The 15,149-nt window shown below is 43.7% G+C and overlaps 1 protein-coding gene across 4 annotated transcripts in view; it reads left to right on the forward strand.

The window, feature by feature from the left end:
* The window catches only part of pou2f2b (POU class 2 homeobox 2b), a 76,505-nt gene that overhangs the window by 5,524 nt on the left and 55,832 nt on the right, over nucleotides 1-15,149 (forward strand). For all 4 annotated transcript variants that reach the window (XM_085177670.1, XM_085177673.1, XM_085177676.1 and 1 more), the window contains exon 2: nucleotides 413-803. In XM_085177670.1, the coding sequence (XP_085033796.1) occupies nucleotides 437-803 (367 nt within the window). In that variant the 5' untranslated portion in view covers nucleotides 413-436. The remainder of the gene's footprint in view (nucleotides 1-412; nucleotides 804-15,149) is intronic.

Genomic DNA, 15,149 nt, shown 5'->3' on the forward strand with positions numbered 1-15,149 from the left:
AGCTCAGCGGCATTATGTCAGAACCGCACGCGTCAAGAAGTTACAGAAGTTGGAGTGGAATCTCCTTCAGCGTTGATTCAATCTGATGTTTAACTGCGGGAACTTTGCTGCTTCTTTTATGCGCGTTTTAATCGGATTATTATGCAGGGCGTCTCAGGTCTAGGGTCACGCCGGGCCTTTTAAACGTCTCTCAGCCGCAAAACAAACCTGCTGCCGTAAAATTAAAGTGGCAAAACAGCAGTCACAGCGTGACGTTTGTTTTTTTGTTTGTAATTCCGCCTCCGAAATGCTGCCGATTGCTCATTTACCTCTGATGGGGGACGTGACCCCCCTGCCTGCACTTTCAGACGACCGTCTCGCCTCGCTCCCCGCTTCCTCGCCCTCTCTCACGCACGCGCTTCTTTCTCCTCAGCAGCACCACAGCCACCGGGTCGCCATGGAAACCGCTGAGAGACATACGTCGAGGGTGAGGGATGAAGAGAGAAAGAGGGACAACGAGGGACAGAGAGAAAGAGAGAGAGAGGGGGGAGACATGAAAATGTTAGGGTGTTACCATATGACAACACCCCACCCTCTCCTCACCTCTAACCCCCCCAAACCCACACCCACAGCCCCTCACTTTAATGCTGAGCCCCTAACCCAGAACAACTGCCCCTCCACACAAACACACAGTGGCCCCCCTTACACGTACCTCTGCCTCCCCCGTATCCTCCTCTCCCCCATCATTTTGCTCTCCATCCCTCTCTTGTCCAGACAGGCTGCTCGCATGGCGGGGATGGAGACGTTCACCGATGGAAGCACTGGTAAATTTTCACACCCACAAAAACAAAAAGAAAAAAGAAAATTATTCTAAGGGGCGGAAGTGCAGGGACTTAACTATTTTCCTCCATGTGTCTTTTCACCCTTTACTGTCTTCAGCTGTGCTGTACACTTCCTCCTTCTCACCTTCTCACATCACAATCTTTCTCTTCTGTGTGAATTCAAGAGGGTTTTTTTCTGTCCACTTGCAGGGGAGCCCGACTTTTCCTCATGGCAGGGTCCTGGGGAAAGGCAGTGCAGGGAAGAGAGAGGGGTAGAGAAATATCGGTCCTAATGATTTTTTGTGCGGGGCTGGGCTTTTTCTTTCTTTTTTTTTTATTGATTAGAACGAAATTAATTCACAGAAGCAGCCCTCGTGTTCCGACTCTCTCTCTCCCCCTCACTCCCCCTCTCTCTCTCCTATCCTCCCTTGCTCCTTTGCTCCGTGGACGAATAGCGTTGTGTCTTCTTGCCTGCTCTACATGTTGTATTATCGCGGGAATATTTGATTCAGAATGTGCTCGGTGTTATGCATAGCCCACACGGAAGCCACGCTGCAGCTGCATACCTGCAGTGCTTTCACGGTGTGCGAATATTACGCACATTGTTAGTCTCATAAACACAGAAAGATGGTGGTGTGTGTGGTTTGTTTCCATTGTTGCTGATCGCATTTTTTAAAAAAAAAAATTTTTATTTTACATGTAGCCCTCACATTTGAATTCATGCACGTCACGCCGCCGTCTGGGTCTGGGCTTGAAGGAGAATTAGTGCTGAAATCGAGACATCTCCAGTAATTTTCTCTACTCAGTCTCCATTGTTCCGCTGATTCGTCTTCGCTGTGTATTCTCTTTGTTGTTTGGCTCATAATTGTGACAAAAAAAGAAAGGCCACGTAAAAGAAAGGTCGTTTGTGCGCTCTTTCCGCACATGCAGGTGTGAACGCGACTGCAGGCCAGCTGCGGTTAATGGGCAACCTGTGTCTTAATTCGTGCATAATGTAAGGGAGCAGTTTACAGGCAGATTCTCTCCCGCTGTGGGGTTTTTAATCAGTGTGGTCGATATTTGCTCGTCGGTATCCCAATGTCCGCACATAGCACAGAAACACCTCAGGGTGGCGAGGGTCTGATTCGCCGCCGAAGGGAAATCGATGGACAGACTGAGTTAATTATGAGAAAATCAATTAAAAGGAGGGGATCTGTGGGCTTTATAAGGCCGAGCAGGAGGCTCGAGTCGGCAGAGGAGAGGAGGGGAGCAGCCGATGCTTACCTCTGTGCATGGTCGCTGCGCGATGCCCCCGCCGATCATTTGGCAAACCGCTGTGCTGCAACCTTGACTTACACCGTGTGGAAAAGCCTCTGCGTGGTATCACATAGAGCACACCACCGGCATGACTCTTGGCGATCCCCCCAAAATCATCAGATACCCGCGATTCTTTGGCCAGCTGTTGATTTTGTTTACGCACAGTCCTACTCTGATCCACACCCCAGCGTCTGCTGCGGGTTCGTTCAGGTGTGTTTTCCACACACACACACCTCTTTCCTTTTTGACCTTTGCTCTTCTTAAAATATGAACGTGATCAGATCCTGTTTAGGGCCTGCATGTCGCATCTTGACTTAAGGTTTCTTCTGAAAACTTTGTCCCAAGCCTCGATCCATCCCATTGATGCCTCTTTATTTATTTTAGGGGATAGAAATGAGCTGCGTAATTACTGCTGCAGATTCAGCACCAACGCTTTAGGACAGGGCCGAGTTCAAGTTCTTTGGAGTCATTTGCAACTTGTGACACTCGGTGTGTGTGTGTGTGTGTGTGTGTGCGTGTGTGTGTGTGTGTGTGTGTGTGTGTGTGTGTGTTTGAAGTGTTTGTGTCTGAAGTCGTAATATTAAAAAAGGCCCCGCCTGTATGAAGAAGTGTTAACCACAGCGCACAGATGACTTTAAACCCCATGAGACTAAGACACACGTTATGGTCAACCGACAGTTCTCCTCACAGACCGCTGCACTGAAAGAGAAAACAAAGAAATGGGGCGACTTTCTTTTCGTATTTTCCAATCACGTGTTTCACTCTATTATTTCACCCAATTAGCATTTTCTGATTCTCATATTTAGAAAGTTGTGTCTCATTAAAACTCTCCGACTTATTGCATATTCACAGCTGTGGCATCGAGGAACAAGTTGGGCTGTTTTTTTTTTCAAGACAAGAGAACTTAATTCACACCTGAACTTAATATATAGGTTTATTATTATTATTATTATTTCTTTGCATTGCCTTCTCTGTTTTTTGGTTATCATTTAAAATTTATGCAGACGCCTTATTTTCATAATTATTCGTCCAGATTTATTTAAATATTTTATTTGATATTTTCTTATGCGCCTCATAATAATAAACTATTTAATATTCAGTGTATTATACTTTGAATTGGAGCCTCCTCATTATCGTTTCTCATAATAGAATAGAATAGAATAGAATAGAATAGCCCTTAAAAATCAAACACGTAGTCTTCATCTATCAGAATGTGTGATTTTCCTTATTAAAATTATCTGCATTTTTCATTCAAAGTGAATATCTTAAATTTATTATTTGGGGAAGATATGGTTAAAAACCCAAACTTTTAAAAAGTATCAATTTTAATTTGATGAAAACTTTGCATAAAGTTTTAGGCTAAATAGATAAACTGCCTCCGAACCGTTTCAGCTGCACTCACAATATTTGTTCAGTTGAATATTTCAGATTTCATCTCGCTTTTTCCTCCTGCATGAGTTAATTTTCACATTTTATTTTGATATTTCTTTCTGGGAATATTTAGATATTATTGTGCTTTTTTGCATAAACTGTGAATATTTAAATATTCGAGTTTATTTCACCGTCATGTTCACAGTTGTTGCTTCAGCTTGTTAAAGTCGTATGCACGATATTCAAATTAGAATCCACAGCTGATTTTAAACCAGTACAGAGGGAGTCACTGAGAGGCTGATGTGACGCCTGCAGTTTAGAGGCAGCCATTTATTTATTTCGACTTAAATTTCAAAGTTAACTTTAAAAAAAAAATTGCTGCAAAGTTCAGTAAAATTTAGAAACCGCAACTGTCGTATTCAAACACAAGGCCTCGTATTTAATCTATTATGTGTGTGTTATAGACTCGTGCTGATTTCGATGTGTCGCAGTTCAAAAACTGTTAATTACGGAAGTGTTATCAGTAAGATCAGCCCAGCGCAGGGCACACAGTCGACACTCGAATTATGGGAATATAGTTCTGACGAGATTTGTAATTTAGGATGAGACTTGAGCAGCCAATTGGTTTTATTTATTTTTTATTATATAGAAGAGAGGCAAAAAATAAACGTTTAAATGTAGGTGCTTCTTTAAAAAAAAAAGAAACGCTTTTGTTTTAGCATTTTTCTGAAGTTTTTATTAAAACCAGGAATCGCATATACGGAATCTTACACACACATGGAAATTTAAAAATAAAACCTGCGCTCGCTTTTAAATATATATATATATATTTTTTTTTTTGTTCATTTAGCATTTGTAAAGGAGCGTGTTCCTGGGAGATTTTATTTATACTTTATATATTATTTAATGGGACTGAGCTGGCACCCTGACACCCTGTCCTGCACCTTATCAACTTCAAACAGACCACAAAACCGATACGTTCAATTTTATGGTTTATGTTAACGTGCATGCAGCCTGCTTCAAAGCTCATTTCATAAACGGTTTATTGGCTCAGGTTTGATGGTAAACAGCGCGATCGTGCCTTTGGGCTTTGATGTACATTTTTCTGTACGTTTTTTTTTTTTTTTTTTTTTTGGTCACTGGGCCACTTCAGTCGGTATCAGGCACCAGAGGCGATACAAAATAATCCGTTTTCTGCGCACGACTCTCCTCCCAAATGGTGCGGCGGCTCTCCGTGGCCCTGCTCACAATGCGTTAATGACCTCTGGGTCAAAGGTCGTTTGGCCAGTTCCTCAATTAAGGCGTTAAGATTGCAGTTGCACGATGCATCGCTGTTGTGAAGCGAAGGGACCAGAGGCCGGTATACAGAATATTAGGATTTCTAGTAGGTAAATTTCGCACCTCTGAATGTTCACCAAAGTGCAAAACACGTGTTTTAATAATTTCTGTTAGAATTCAGTTTATTTTTTCCTCACATCGTTTTGGGAACAAAATTGCATTTTAAATATTTAATATTTCTTTGTTTTTAGGATATGGTTGATAGTTGGTGTCCCTACAGCACAGCTTAGTTTTACTTGAATGTAATTGAATGGATACTTTTACACTTTGGCACAGAAAACATGAAGACCTGTGAGAAGCTATAGAACACATTGTTACTGTGGTGCATTATAGTTCCTATAGAGGAAAATCAAAAACCCTCCATCTGTGTATGGCTGATTTTTGGTTTGTGTGTGTGTGTGGGGGGGGGGGGGGGGGGGGGGAGAGATTAGTGTCTGTCTTTCCCGCGTATGAGAGTGTTTACTCCTACTCCCTCCTCAACATAGTCATGTATCAGTTGTGGTTGTTGAATGTAATCAGTGGGCACTTCCCGATCATCGCTGCATCGATTAGCTGATAAATGTTGGTGGGATTAATCATCCGAGATAGATCACTTTGTCGATGTCATTGTCTTTCTTAACCTGCTGTGCCGCGCAGACCTAGGCTTCGCCAGCACAGACAGAACTTCAATAAGTGACAACAGAAAAGTGATAAATTGATCAAAAATGGCCGCAATGAAACAAGCCTCTTGTGAGGCCGCACATGTCCATTACACGAGTGTGTCTGCGGGGTTTGTGGTTGGAATACATCAAGGGCTCAGGGTCAAAGTTCAGCTTCATCCCAGACTGATGACCCTGCAGACTGACTGACCTTTTTTGGGGGAGGAGGCTGCACATACTGGACCAGCTAGAGAGAGGGGATGGGGGGGAAAGGGGTAGAGATGGGGAAAAAATGAGGTGAAATTTAGGACAGAAGGGAGGAAAAGCAAGAGCGAAGGTGAATCTAAAGAGGATGTCGGCGGGAGGGAGAAGCAGAGGTGCATGGTTACTGCAGTGGACCTTGAATATATCCTTGTGGTTTTGGTCGATCTGTTCGGTTGCGGTCTCCCCTGGTTTTTGTGTTTGGCTCTGCTTTTGAAGCAGTGAATTAACACCTGACCCCGGCTTCTGACCCTACCCCCTTCCTCCAGCTACCCCCTCCAGATTAGCAAATATGTGCTATCTGGTTTGGACACACACACTCACACGCACGTATTTATACAGCAACACAAAAACACAATCACACATGTACACACGTAAGTACTTAATGTATAGAGAGTTAAAAAAAAAGGACAATGCAGCAAGTGTACAATGTCCACACAACCTTTGCACATCCCATCGTCTGTCCACAGCTAATTCCCCCGAGAGGAGCCTCAGTGTGTCACTGCTTGTCACCATAACGGTCAGTCTGTAATGGCTGTCTCTCCCCACACAATGACCAGGGAGGCAGACTCCCCCACTGACACACACACACACTGACCCTCATTCATTTTTACCTGCACAGCAGAGCCTCCCCACACACACACACTACAGGACATGCTCCCACCCTGGCATCCTACCACACCCGTCAATGATCAGCGGCTTTTGTTCATACAGTTTGACAAAGGATTTGAGTTCGTCTATCAGAAAAAATAAATCTTTTGAGTTTAATCTGAAAAATATTCACTGACAAAACAAAAAACGAATCTTTGTGATTTTCAGTGGATCCACATATTCATGTATAGTGTAAGCAGCCTGTGCTGAATGTGTTTTTTTTGTATGAAACCTTCTAAAGAGGTCTGTGACACGACAAAAGTAAAAGCAAGAAAGCAACACGAGTGTGCAAAGTCACTTCACTTTAAGTTAAACAGTAAAGTCATTACCACAGTGCCATCATTTTATCTTAGAATCTGCTCTGTTGCATCAGCCCCTGGCATACATTTCTCTGTTTTGTATGTAGAGCTTTTTTTCTGTATTTTGCTTATTTCAGGGTTAAATTCAGATTTTTTTTTTTTAAATTAAAATAAACTAATCCAGTCTAAAATCTTATATATGATTTAAAAAAATGATGAGGCTCTAATATGATGCTTTGGATTGGTTTGTTATTTGTTGTTTGTTATTAAAAGAGAGAGGAACTGAAATGAAGCGATACTAAAATCCCTTTTTTTTCAAAGCAGCACACATTTCATAGTTTTTCTTGATAGATTACTGAAAATATTTAAATGCATAATTTTATAATTTGGGGGATCTGACAGGAGAGAAATGAGGAGAAAGAGAAGGAAAATAAATTGAACTTGGCGTGCTGCAGTTCATAGTCAGCACCTCGTATCCTCTTGCCTCCCTAATTAGAGATATTGTCATTACCAGAACTGGGTTTTTTTTTTTAAATCATCTAATCAATAAATCCAGAGTGTTTCAGCATTAAAGTATTGGCATAATTTAGGAGAGACCTAACACTGTAAATTAGTTTATGCTTTTTCTTTCTTTCTTTTTTTCTTTCTTTCTTTCTTTCTTTCTTTCTTTCTTTCTTTCTTTCTTTCTTTCTTTCTTTCTTTCTTTCTTTCTTTCTTTCTTTCTTTCTTTACCAATATTAAAAGATTTCCGTGGCTTCTGTGCCTTGATAGTTTCATTCAGACTCTCTCCTCTCAGCAAGAATCAAACTTCTAATTCTTGGCAGTGTTACTGGGTCATGTTACCCATTGGGCATCTCTTTCCCCTCTCACCCCCATCTCCTCCACCCTATTGTGCCGAATGATGATGGCCGCTCTGGCCAGTAGGTGAGAGAGGAGGTTGGGAGTGGGGGTCTCAGCTCGGCTGGTCAGCAGGATTTGTAGTGCCCCCCCTCCGCCTGTGAGTGTCAGCAGAGAGCAGGCGGCGTGTCTGGCTCGATTAGGTTTCCTACCTATCTTCCCACTGTGTCAGACAGAGGAGGAAGGCAGCAGAGAGGGGGAGAGCAGCGGGAAGTTGCCCAGAGGAAAGGCAGGACAACAGAGGAAGCAGGAAAAATACATCTTTTTATCCCTGCTCTCTCCGTCAAAAGCCCTGTACAGTTTCCTCTTTCTGCGCGCCTCTCATTCTCCTGGTTTCAGCTCCTCCCTACCTCCCTCCCCACCTTTCTCACTTTGTCCTGCTCTCACCCAAACCCCTAATCCTCCTCCTTTTACCCCACACTCATTCCTTAATCTTAAAGCTCTTCTTCTCTACCAGCCCTTTATCAATTGTTCTCCCTGTACCTCTCTGTTACTCACCTCCTCCCTCTTCTTTCTGTCTATCGCATCTGAACATGCCACCTTTCAGCATAACCCCTTTACACACTCCAGATGACTGCAGCACACCTTATTTTTTTCTCCATCTTTTCTTCAGCATTTTTTTGCTTTGTTTTTGTTGTTGTGTTTGTTGTCTTTGCCATCATCTACGAATCCTCTTTTGTGCCACATCACCACCTCCTCGTCGTTCCTGGCCTCGCCTTTGAATGCGTCGCTGCTCCGTCCACTCGTCTGCCTGACTCAGATGTTTCCATCACAGTTAATGTCAGAATAAATTAATTAGGGCTCATTTCTAAACAATTTTTTCTTTGTTGGGAGAACTACAATGTGATTGTCAGAAAGCATTTGCCAAATTTTTTTTTCAGCCCCAAGAAAGCTCACACCAATTTTAGTCACCCCGTCATTTTGTTGGATGTGATCAATTTTCTGTGATTTGGTCATTTTCAGCTCATCTCTGTTGTGTGAGGGTTCGGCTGTGTTGCCATGTATAGCTCGACATTTCCAGCCTTTCTCTCAGGGCCAAATGACGAATATGAAGTTTTCGCTTGTGGATGTTGGAGAATAATCATGGACAGATGTTTCCATTAACAATTACATAATGAAATGACAACATAATGAGCGTTTCTTTCTTCAGTTGAGAAGCTACTTTCAGTTTCACAGTTAAAGTCTTTTTTTTTCTTCTAGTGAGAGCAGGCTGTAATTTCAAACCCGGGTTTAACCACACAATGTTTCACAAACAGTCTTTCCGTGCCACCTCAGCACTGCTCATATTATTCAGATAACAAGAAAGCTTCTGTCATGTTCTACAAAACAGGATATGTTTTCTTAATCTGTCAATGGCTCTGGCCCCTGAAAGACTTCATTTTGGCTGAGCAATGAAAGGCTCACAAACATCAATATGGCTGAGCAGGATAAGAAGAAAGAGCCATATTCCTGGTGTGTATCACTTTCCACACACCCCCAATATCCTCACCCTATTTGTATGGTGCAGATATTGGGTCTCAAGCGAGAAATCAGGATTGCGTTCTCGCAGAATGGCAGCATCCGTCTGTTGAGCTGGAATAGGAATGTTATACGGAACCAATGCATCCGGACTGGCCTGGACATCTTGACAATACAACTTCACACTTTTTTTCTTCTCTCCCTCTCCATCTCTCTATGTCTCTCTCGCTCTCTCAATAAGTTACTCGCCCTCCATCTCCATCACAACCACCCCGGCGTGGAGGAAGAGGTTTGGATTAGGCCTAAACACACAATCATGTCCGCTAAGCCATGACTGCCTGCTGATCACTATGGGTCCACCATGGAAATAAAGTCTGTGAAGAGAAGAAAGAGGGAAAGAGAGAAAAAAACAACAACAACAAGAAGAAGGAAATCCAGTCTACTTCATACACCTCTCACTTCCATTCTCTTTGTGCGTTTAACGTGTGAAAACGGATTGCTGAAAGGATGTCAAGAAGCAAGAAGAAATAGATAGGAGGAGAAAGACAGTTATCCTTGCTTTCCCCGCGCCGGTCACACTACAATGTGCATGGTTGATAACTAATTCAAAAAAACATGCATGAGCTGGATTTATCTTTTCAAATCACTCGTACGTCTGAATGCGATTTAAAGGCTGTTTTTATGCAGCTGCCTGTGGCTGATCAATGCTGTTCCTCTTGTCATGCTGTGGGTCCATCACATTGGTATACAGCCTTTCAACACTGGGCGAAGGGACCATTTTGCATTGTCTATGGATAACATTTGGTTTTCAGAGTATGATGTATATGGATGGGGCTTGGGACTGTATTGTAACTGTCAGTGCAGAGAAGAGAACAGCCTCAGCACTGCAGACAGCGATTTCACCGATGTGCAGTCGTTGCTTTTGCCTCCTGCCTTTCATTCTCTCTTGCCCCCCCTCCCGCTTTCCCAGTCCTCGCTCATCCTATTTTCAGCCTTTCATTTTTTACACAAGGGGAAAATGAGGAAGAACAAAACCAACATATGAAAACTAAAACATGACAGAGAGGGGAGGGGATGGTGAGGGAGGGGAGGAGTAACAGAGGAAGGAGAGGCAATCTCAGAAAACAAGAGGGCTTTCAAAAGTAAGGGATGAAAGCTAGTCAGGCTGTTATTTTTGAAAAATGATCCTTGTGTAGTGCTCCTCTTAAGAGCCAGGTACATATTATTTTATCTTCCTGAGGAGACTCAGCGAGGTGTTTCAACACACACGCACACACACACACACACAAATAAAATAAAAAAACCCTCAGTGATGCTTTCTTTAAAGTTGCACAATTTATTGTCTTTAATGGGATGCCCGACAGGTGTGTTTTGAATCGCTTATCGGCTTTGGCATGAAATGTTTCTCTAATCACCTATCAAATTCTCAATTTTCAGATGTGCTTGCATTTTGACAACCAATTATTTTAAAAAAAGCTTTTTTATACGTCAAATGTATGCACCGGTCCAAACTGGCCGAGTGCCCCCACGTTACAGGCAAAAAATGCACACTTCCCCTCGCTAACACGCACTGCTCCTCTGTCTTTAATGGAGGCCGGTGCTGGCTGACACCTGAATTAGAGTGAAACTGGTGTCCGCACAGAGTCATTTCGAGCTCCCACTTTGACCCTCAAAGCCAGGGATCCCACAGAGGTGCGTGATTTGATGCGAGGGGATGTTGGACTAGTGGACTGAGAGCCCTGAAAACATTTAAATGTCTCTTGGTTGCGGCTGGATCTGAGGATGTTGGTGCTCAGCAATAGTTAGCGCCTCTGCTCGCTGCTGCTGCTGCTGAGCCTCTGGGGCAGGCGTATGTTGAAAAACGCAAAGAAAAGCCATGAAGTTTTATGAATATTGATGTTTTATTTTGTGTTTTATACCAGATAAAACATTTTCGCCTCTGTAGAAACTTTCAAAGGCTCTTTGGGTGTGAGCATCATGAGGCATATCCTTCATCATTACAGCAGCACAGATGTTTCTGCTGGAATATGTGGTGGTATGTGTGTGTGTACGCGTTCAACATGTGTCTCCTGTATCAATAGGTTAATAGCTGAGATGTCAGTTTCAGTGACTCGCTGATTAGTTGTGTGTGTTCACTAATCCACACTGGGGCGGGGAACTGTTGGCTTTCCCATTGATTTTAGCGTGGTAAGTAGGCAGAAGATAGAGAGAGGGGAGATCTATTGATTGACCCCAAATTAGCCCCCCTACCACAAACCGCCAAGCCGTTCTGCTGTTTCCCGCACTCAGCAGCAGTTCCCTCATTGGGCGCCCGCGCTGACAAACATTCAGTGCGATTGGACGCTTCGACGGGGAGCGCAATGTCCTCTCTTTTGATGTCGCTTGATTTGGAAGTGTTGGCTGTTCGTGACTCCAGCTGTTGCTTGATTGGCTGTCTTGGTGAGGATGAGTGCTGTGCTGTTCTGTGTCTGATCACAGGGAGCTGCTCGGTTTTGGAGCCTTTGATGAAGCAAATAGTACCACTTCCAGAGGGAGGGTATTACTTTTTGTGTTTCTGATCACAAACTGTGACCTTATTTGTAAACCTCAGCTCTCTTTTCTATGGAATATTTAAACAAAAAAAGAGTGGATTAAAAGAAAAAAAAATTCCAATTCTGCCCCGCCATCCACATCCGTCAACTTTCCCTTTTCTCCTCTGTTGTCCTTCATGGCTCCCAACTGGTTCTTTATCACCATTTGTGTCCCTCACTCCTCGTCTTTCTCCGCCTCTCCCTCCAATCCCTCTTTCCTTGAGTCTAAGCTTTGAGCGCTCTCTCCTGAGCCTTTCCTTCCCATATATCACTTCATCTCATCCCTCTGTGTCTCCCTGATATTCCTCTTTAGGCCTCTGTCACTCTCTCCCTTGCTCCCCCCCTGTGTCTATGTAAGCAAGAGGAGGTTGTTAAACATTTTTCTTCCCTCTTAATTGTTTTGACTGGGCCGATTGGCATCCCGATTAGGCCCATTGATTTCCTGGCGCTAAGTGCATTGATTTTTAAATTTCTTATTGATCCCCGCTCTAAATCTCCTGCACGCTTACTCACACAGTCTCGCCGTTCGCAGGGGCAGAGATGGAGGAAAGGATTGAGACAAGAAGGAAGGTAGAGGAGAGAGGGAAGAGGGAAAGGGGGAGAGACTGGCGTTAGGTAAATACACTGACCGGTGACAGCGTAGTGAATTAACAGAGTGAGAGACAAAGAGCAGGAGGTGAGGAGGCGAAACCAGAGTTATGAGCTTTAAGGGGAAGTCGAGTTAAATAAAACACACACGTACACACACAATACGGGTGTATACATGCAGTGTAGAAACAAAAGGCGCAAGAAAACACGGATAGCTCCGCAATCAAACTATTTTTAAAGCATTAAAGCGTTTCTACACAGCGTAATGGGGATTTTAAATCAATTTATCTTTAGCACCTCCTGCCAAAAATCTGTGAAATGTAAAGGGAATCAATAATTCTGTAATTATAACAAGCGTCAGGAACGACTGGCAGTAACGACTGCCAGCCTGGTAGCCGCCTGGATGGAACATGTTCATCTGTGAAGAATGAGTCACTTTATGGGTGAACAAAGGTTTATGAGGGATAGACAGATATTGGAAATGTCAGAGATGGAATGGAGTGTTTTGTCTTTGCCTTGCTATTTCACACGGTCTGCAGAGCCTACTGGAGACGTGTGTGTGTTATTTCTGGCTTATGACTGTGTTAGGTTTTAGAGGCCCGCTGGACTCCGAATCTTACATGCCCACTGGTGTTTCTCTGAAGGTGGTGGACCTAATTGGCTGTATCCGAGTCTCTGTGTGCGTGTGTGTGTCTGCGCTCACACGCACGCTTGAATGTGTGTGCGTGTGCGAGGGCTCGATGTGAAGTAAACGATGAATTCTTCAGATGCATGCTCGATAACATGTATGTGTTTGTATATTTGTGTGTGTCTGCGCGCGCGCGCGTGTGTTTGACCTTTTCTTGGCTTAAGTGTTGAAGCTCAAATTCAGACATTCAGTTGATAGCATTTTCTTTTTATAGCCTCTGTACTTGACCAAATTGTGCTAACCTTTTCTAAAGTCATTTGCTGCTTTTCTGTCTCAGCGTGCAGTTGAGTGCCTTGCACAGCACACAATATATGGACCATATGTAGCATTACTGCGTTGCAATTACAATTTACTCTGCGTTGATCCACTTAAGATAAGTGCTTTCAAAAGGCAAGCAAACTATTGTCAGCAACAGTGGGAGAAAAACTTCAATATCGCGACTGTTGTCAAGATGATGTAATGCCGCTCCACAGTGGCATTAAACACAGGATGTTTTAAAGAGTGCGCTTTAATAGCTGCGTTATTATGATGGTAAAGGCGGCAGTGACAGTTTTGATTAACCATTCTGTGTTTACATTTTCTGTCTGCCGTTTGCATCTGCAGAAAATGTAAAATAACAGATTTCAGGGTTGAGAGGAGAGAGTGCTGGCTAAACAATGGGAGATAAAGTGTTTAAAATGCATACCCTGGGCTGAACCGCTGTTTGCTTTGTAGTTATGGGGCCTATGTTTGCCCTGATGATAGGGATAGGGATGGCCTGACAGCACACATGGTCTCTCTCTCTCTCTCTCTCTCTCTCTCTCTCTCTCTCTCCCTCTCTCTCTCTCTCTCTCTCTTTCACACACACACACAGGCTATTTTACAAATACTCGGATACATTAATATGTGGCTTTCCTTGTTTTAGATTACGCATGTACAAACACACGCGGAGGCGCCCGTGGACAATAAGACTCAAAGCGCCTGATGGTCACCGCTACTGACTTCTCTTTTAGATGAGAAGTAGGAACCTGCGGACTCAGCACACAAAACCACATCCAACACACACAACGTGTCCCTCTCAGCACACATACACATATATGATCAGGGCAGATTCTCGCATAAGGTGTTGCACTCACACACACGCACAAGCGCTGACGCTGTCCTTGCACACACACCTCTCACACAATCAGCCAGACGGACCGACACCACTTCGTCCAACACACACTCAAAACATAACCTTGACCTGTCGTACTCCCAGCCTGCAGTCTCATACATACTTCATTCGTTCACTGGGGGATGACACACACACACATACACACACAACTTTTCTGCACACACTAATCACATGGGGCCTGAAAAATGCAAACTCATACCAGAGGTTTGTGGAAAAAGACAACAGCTCCAACTTTATACCTGATGGAGTTTTTGAATTGATAGGACTTGAAATATTTCTTCTTGGTAAACAGTGAAATGTGGCAGAAAGTCTCAAACTCAAAGCCACTTAGCTCATAAGGAAATAAAACTGAGGATGGGATTGTTTCATTTTTTTTCTCGGAGACTGACAAAATTATTAATCGATTATCTAAATTGGTGCCAATTAATTTTCTGCCCACTGACTAACTGATTGATCAAGCGGTCGTCGCTGCTCCGCTAATGAATTTCAGATTTATCTCTCACAAATTGGGACTCTGGCTCCTCGTGTTCATCCAAATGCGTCTATAAAATTAGAGCAGATACAGGCCTACTCAGTGATGAATTTCACTGTCAAAGACAAATTCGAAATAAATCTCTCACTGTGGACTTCGAGCGTGTGTCGCACTCTGATAATTTCCACAATATCCTCTGCAGCCCCCAGGGGCAGATTTTTTTCCTGTTATTTCTCTCTCCATCCTCTCCTGTTTGTTTCCATCCCTGTAAAATGCTGGTTGCTTTACTGAAATACTGCAGTGCTTTATCTGCCCTCTTTTTCCTCCCTTTAGTCCACTCTCCCTCCTTTTTTTTTTCTTTTTTCCTCCCTTCTCTAACCTCCCCATCCCGCAACCCAGCCCTTTAGTTGTTGTTGAAGATGGTGGGGGGTGGAGAGGGTAAGTGTAAGGGTGGGGTAATGGGTGAGGCAGATAGGGGAGGGGGTGGGAGCAGAAGCAGCCGAGACCCAATGACGTGGGTGCGACATGTAACCGTGGCGCAGGAGAGGAAATCAATACATGAAAGGATGAGGAGCACTGGGGTGGATTACCGTCTGGGGCCCTGGCTACTGGAGGGATGCAGGGAGATGGAGGGGGTGTAGATGAGGCCTGGGGGGTTGGATTGTGTGT

The sequence above is a fragment of the Neolamprologus multifasciatus genome, chromosome 11 (assembly GCF_963576455.1).
Source record: "Neolamprologus multifasciatus chromosome 11, fNeoMul1.2, whole genome shotgun sequence".
In the NCBI taxonomy this organism is placed as follows: Eukaryota; Metazoa; Chordata; class Actinopteri; order Cichliformes; family Cichlidae; genus Neolamprologus; species Neolamprologus multifasciatus.